The 6,787-nt window shown below is 38.0% G+C and overlaps 1 protein-coding gene across 1 annotated transcript; it reads right to left on the reverse strand.

The window, feature by feature from the left end:
* Window positions 1–3,759: 3,759 nt before the first annotated feature.
* LOC143349304 (uncharacterized) lies at window positions 3,760–6,455 on the reverse strand. Its single transcript, XM_076780445.1, has 3 exons — window positions 6,100–6,455; window positions 5,336–6,032; window positions 3,760–5,068 (listed from the first exon to the last, which is right to left on the reverse strand). Exons 1-3 carry the CDS (start codon window positions 6,103–6,105, stop codon window positions 3,921–3,923), a joined length of 1,851 nt encoding a protein of 616 aa, XP_076636560.1. The 5' UTR covers window positions 6,106–6,455; the 3' UTR covers window positions 3,760–3,920.
* Window positions 6,456–6,787: the final 332 nt, after the last annotated feature.

A 6,787-nucleotide genomic window follows, 5' to 3' on the forward strand; every position in this document is an offset into this window, starting at 1 on the left:
CTGGCCAGATGCTGGGCGTTTTCTGGCTTGGATCACGTGTTAATGTGGTACCACACTGAAACTGTGAATTAAACCTGGATTCGATCTATATTTTAGAGGAAAATACCGGTTAGGATCTGGTTAGGTCTGGTATTTGCCATCATCTGGCTCATACTTTCGCATTCTTCGCATACTTGTTGGCCAGACCCTGGCTTTTTCTGGTTTGGATCACGTAGTAGTGTGGTACCACACTAAAATAGTGAATTAATCCTGGATTCAATCTATATTTTAGAGGATAACACCGGTTAGGTCAGGGTTAGGTCTGGTATTTGCCATCATCTGGCTCATACTTTCGCATTCTTCGGACACTTGTTGGCCAGACCCTGGCTTTTTCTGGTTTGGATCACGTAGTAGTGTGGTACCACACTAAAATAGTGAATTAATCCTGGATTCAATCTATATTTTAGAGGATAACACCGGTTAGGTCAGGGTTAGGTCTGGTATTTGCCATCATCTGGCTCATACTTTCGCATTTTTCGCATACTTGTTGGCCAGATCCTGGGCGTTTTCTGGCTTGGATCACGTAGTAATGTGGTCCCACACTGCAATAGTGAGTTAGACCTGGATTCAATCTGTATTTTAGAAAATAATTCCGTTTAGGTCAGGGTTAGGTCTGGTATTTGCCGTCATCTGGCTCATACTTTCGCATTTCTCGTATACTTCCTGGCCAGATCCTTGGCGCTTTCTGATTTGGGTCACGTAGTAATGTGGTACCACACTGAAACAGTGATTTAAACCTGGGTGCGATCTATATTTTGGTGGATAACACCGGTTAGGTCTGGGTGAGATCTGGGATTTGCGCTCATCTGGCACATACTTTCGCTTCTTTCGCATACTTGTTGGCCAGATCCTGGGCGTTTTCTGGTTTGGATCACGTAGTAATGTGGTACCACACTAAAACAGTGATCTACACCTGGGTGCGATCTATATTTTGGAGGATAACACCGGTTAGGTCAGGGTTAGGTCTGGTATTTGCCATCATCTGGCTCATACTTTCGCACTTCTCGCATACCTTTTGGAAAGATCCTGGGCTTCTTCCTGATTTGGATCACGTAGGAATGTCGTGCCTCACCGAAACAGGGAACTAAACCTGGTTACGATTAATAGTTTACAGGATATCGCCGGTTAGGTCTGGGTTAGGTTTGGAATTTGATATTATCTGGCTCATACTTTTGCATATTTCGTATACATGTTGGCTAGATCCAGGGCGTTTTCTGGGTTGGATCAAGTAGTATTGTGGTACCACACTGAACCAGTGAGTTAAATCTGGGAGCGATCGATATTTTAGAGGATAAGACCGGTTAGGTCTGGGTTAGGTCTGGGATTTGCCATCACCTCGCTCATACTTTCGCAATTTTCACATGCATGTTGGCCAGATCCTGGGCTTTTTCTGCTATGGAGCACATAGTAATGAGGTACGACACTGAAACAATGAGATAAACCTGGATTCGATCAATGTTTTAGAGGATAACACGGTTTAATTCAGGGTCAGGTCTGGTCTTTGCCATCATCTGGCTCATACATTCGCAATTTTCGCATACATGTTGGCCAGATCCTGGGCTTTTTATAGTTTGGATCACGTAGTAATGTGGTACCACACTGAAACAGTGAGTTAAACCTCGATTCAATCTATATTTTAGAGGATAACACCGGTTAGGTTAGGGTTAGGTCTGGTATTTGCCATCGTCTGGCTCATACTTTCGCATTTTTCAGATACATGTTGGCCAGATCGTGGGCTTTTTCTGCTATGGAGCACGTAGTAATGAGGTAGGGCACTGAAACAATGAGATAAACCTGGATTCGATCAATGTTTTAGAGGTTAACACGGTTTAATTCAGGGTCAGGTCTGGTCTTTGCCATCATCTGGCTCATACTTTCGCATTCTTCGAATACTTGTTGGCCAGATCCTGGGCGTTTTCTGGTTTGGATCACGTAGTATTGTGGTACCACACTGAAGCAGTGAGTTAAATCTGGGAGCGTTCGATATTTTAGAGGATAACACCGGTTAGGTCTGGGTTAGGTCTGGGATTTGCCATCACCTCGCTCATACTTTCGCATTTTTCAGATACATGTTGGCCAGATCCTGGGCTTTTTCTGCTATGGAGCACGTAGTAATGAGGTACGGCACTGAAACAATGAGGTAAACCTGGATTCGATCAATGTTTTAGAGGTTAACACGGTTTAATTCAGGGTCAGGTCTGGTCTTTGCCATCATCTGGCTCATACTTTCGCATTCTTTGAATACTTGTTGGCCAAATCCAGGGCGTTTTCTGGGTTGGATCACGTAGGTTAAGAACTAGATGTAGATTTTCCGAAGGTTGGTAGTGTACATGGATGCAATAGGTAGTTGTAAGTAGGGATGGCTAGAACTGCTACTTTAGAATCACTCGTGATTGGATCACGTTCATTCCCAATCACAGTGATTTTTCACAGTGATCCGTGATTCTTCGTGATCGCTTTTGATTGGTAGGGAGGGAACCAGTGATGGACGTTCGTGGGAATTTGGGCATGCGCACTGGAACGCATGATCACTACCGTATACACTTGACTAGAATTTAGGGTACCGTTGGATCCCGGTAAGGAACAAAATTTAAGGAAGTTACAGGGAAAGAGACAAAAACCACAAATTTTCTCTTAATCTACATGAGTATAGCTAGAGAAATACGTAGGGGATCTTCGATAAGTTAATTTTTGTGTGATTGGCGAGCATTTGAAGTAGAAAGTTCAATTTTGTACAAAACATGGGAATTCCCAACATGCACCTCTTTTTGCGCTAAAGATACATCTATGGCATACAGAATCCCACGAGGGAAAATTCCAGTGCGCATGACCAAAGTTCCCACGAATGTCCATCACTGTTACGGATACTTGATATTTGTTATTGATTGATAATTCGATTTTCAAAATTATTAGCGACAATAATATTAATGTTTTCATATGAATGAACATAAGAATTTTCATTACTGATGATTTATACTTTTTCTTATTTTTAAAGCGTGTGTTAACATCTAAGCAATACTTTTTCTTCGTAACAACAAACTTATCATTTATTTAAATAATCGACTCTAACAATTTGACATTTGAAATTTACAAAATATGCAATTAAGCAGCCTTTTTCATTGCTTAGACTACATTACTATACAATTTAAATTTGGCGCATTTTTACTTCCTTGAATGCCCACTAAGGGGAGTTAGCGGAACATTACAATCACAGTTAACGTGAACTGCTACTAAGCGCCATCATTCGAATCACGGTCGTGAATGGAGTTAATCACGAGCGTGATCGTGATTTTGTGATCACTGTGATAAATCACAGTTAGTGATTTTGCACGCCATCTCTAAATTCTAGAGACGAAAATAAGACGAAAATCAAGAATACCAATTTCTTGATTGAGGCTTCGTTAAAATGTTATTAACGTTTAAAGTTTCACACGTACTGAATTTTTTTCTTAAAAATGCGCAGGATTTCGGAGGTATGACTATTCACCAAAAATGATTGTAATTGACCCCCACAACTGAAAATAATTTTTCCAGAACGATTTGAAATTTTTGAATTTAATTGTTAATAACTTTTTAACAAAGCCTTAGTCAAGAAATTTATATTCTTGATTTTCGTCTTATTTTGGCCTGTAGAGTCCCCCATTAAAATTTTTCCCAGGTGTGGACGAACACCCTGTATAACATATTAGTCTTAGTTTTACTTATAAAACACACTGCTAAAGTGTGTACGGAAAAATGCGGAATACTCTGTATATAACCTGTTTTCATAAAACACATATAAAAGATTTGTTCATAATTAGAAGATATTTTATTTATATATACTAATCCAGTCATTTTAATGTGTACAAAAGGCTTACAATTATTCTATAATGCGCAATTACTCAATGTTCTTTATTTAATGTGTATTCTTTAAAAGCGTAGTAAAGCTCTTGATTTATATCATCAATGGCGTTAAATATATACGTGACAATTTTAGTCAACGCGTTATACAAATTGCTACTGTCCTTGAAATAAGAACATGCGTTTATGAAATAGTCGTACAGATTTGCTTTAGAATATTCCCAAACAAAATGAACAACATCATACAAAAATATCTCTGGGTTATTACGATATTGTAACACAGCCACACCTACTTTGAAAATCATTTTCAAAATGTCCGTTCCATTCTCCATATGGGATATTTCTTCCAATGTATCGTTGAAACAATTCACATTATTCAAATCTTTCTTTGCAATAAATCGTTTCAAATAGAAATTCTTTAACAGATCCACTAAGACACTTTTCAACGACACTATTCTGTTTTTGAGCTCTAACGACAAATCACAATTTACGAAATTCAGTCCAAACTTACCGATCACCGGTAAATGTCTAGCAACCGCAATTGGATCAATCAATTCCATACCATTTACAAGGACTTTATTATTTTTAAAGGGTAACTCAAACCTCTTGAATACACTGAAAAAATCTTCGTTGCTAGTGACATGTTTTACTGGATATACTAGATCTAATTTTCTGTCCCCATTTACTCCTTTTAACCTATTAAATTCTTTAAAGAACCGTGTGTAACGTAAAGTATTTTTAGATCTCTCTAGAATGGTTCCGTTAGACAATCTAACAAGGTCATTAGCTAGTTTAGCAGTCAAAACAGAGTTGCTGAAGAACAAAACGTGGGAGCTGAAGATAATTATGTCAAACAAATCGACTTTTCTTTTCTCTTGGTATTTGTCGAATACACGACAGCCTTGATAGATTACACCAATTCCATTTACTGCTAGATTGCCTAGTATCATGGAATTATATACTGCTTTGGTCGCAGTGTTTATGCGATTGCCTTTTTCGATGACTTTTGAGAGAAGCATCGTTCCACCACTTGCTCCTAATGTTAGAGCTGTGCCGGTTATTCCGAGCCATGCAGAAATTGTGTTCTTGTCCATGGGATGAACAGATTCTTTATGCAAACCCCGATCTACTAACTTTTGTGAACTTCTAGCGATAGTCCAGGCTCCGCTCACACCAGCAGTGATTATTCCTGTTGATTAAAACTGGGGCTTGTAAAGATATTAAAAATTCTGAACTTCTACCTTCGAAACTGTTACGAAAAAACTAAATTTCAGATTATATAAGCTTAAATTAACTTAAAAAAATAATCAATGTATCGCCTGATCATTGAGAGCAACAAATATTTACTAGAATATTTAGAACTTTAAAAAACAACCGAAAAAGTGATCCGTAAAAGAAAAGTGATTAAGAACCAGAGATTTAAATTATTTTCAATGCAGGAAAGACAGAACCATACCTGTCCCAACCAACACAGGCCCAACCGGAGTGAAAAGAGAAGTGACACCCAGTCCAATACTTGTTCCAAGGCTCAATGCAGAAGAAACAGTATCAAAAGCATTGAAAACAATATTCTTTCTTGAACAAGCTGGTGAGTTCAATGTTTCTGTCCACACGACTGAAAACTGTTCCGTTACCTCGCAGTTTGGATCACACTGATAAATTCCATCTTTCGGTACAACCATAACACACTTAGGCAATGTGTTATTCGTTAAATAATCGTTCCAGTTTTTGTATATTCTGGCATTGTTATCGATGTACCATACACTATTCATTCTTTTTATTTTAAACACTGGTATCGTGTACATTTCAGTACACTTTTCTCCTTCTGATTTACTTAATCCTGTATATTTAAATATCGTGTTGTATATTATCCCGATGGAGATAGGACTTTGAGTTAGATTGGTTTCCGTGCCATATTTGATTATCTTATTATATATAGCTGTGATTCTTTTACACGACTCCTTGTCATACATTGTTCCATTGTATGTCTCATTTTGGTTAATCTTAACCTCATCTTTGTTAGTTTCTGGAAGGCCGAATAAAGCAAAGCCAATATTTTGTTTTATGTAATCATATTCGTCACTGTTATATTCTAACCAATCTGGGACATACTCGTAGTAACTTTGCTGATACTTCTTGGCGAGTGTTTCCATCTAAATCATAGAATGCATGAAAAGAATTGCTGGTAGTCAAATGAACACAAATTTTTGAAATATTTACCTCCATGTGGATGTTAACACAATTCTTGGACAAATATTCCTTTTTGTATCCTTATTTTAATTCTATATTTTTTTTCAGTTTGTATTAAAGGATTTTTCGAGTTTATAACAAATAAATATTTATTTTAACGCGGATTATGTTTGAATTCGAGAATAAAAATATATTTAACCATTACGATGGTGATTATTTCGTGGCTTAACTTGAACTGGTAACGTCCTTTGAACGAAATAAACATAAAAACAGTAATCCTAAAGGTTACGTTAGAATCGAATGTACAACGAATTCTAATTTTAATTTTGAAATGGACACCTAAATGTGTACATCCTTACTAACGACTATTTAACCGCTTGAATGAGTTCACATCTATGTATAAAACTACAATTCCCTGACAGGGATGCCAGGAAAGCACCGAAGCTGCTTTCTCACACTATGCCAGATCACGCGTACGTGAGCTCGTGTAGTTCCGGAAAATCGACAAAGGCAAACTAACGCATGCCCTCTTTCTCGATTATTCCGAAGCTGCCCGAAGTAATTTCGGACCGCCTCGTGAGAGGAGAGAGAGAAAGGATCACATTTGCCTTCTCGCTCTTAACAACTGAAATCCGACCTCCCGTCTACGGCATACGATTTGGAATCTCGAGCCGTGATTTTCGACTGCCCAAGCGTTTTACTTTCCGACCTGTGTAGG

The sequence above is a fragment of the Colletes latitarsis genome, chromosome 13 (assembly GCF_051014445.1).
Source record: "Colletes latitarsis isolate SP2378_abdomen chromosome 13, iyColLati1, whole genome shotgun sequence".
NCBI classification, from domain to species: Eukaryota; Metazoa; Arthropoda; class Insecta; order Hymenoptera; family Colletidae; genus Colletes; species Colletes latitarsis.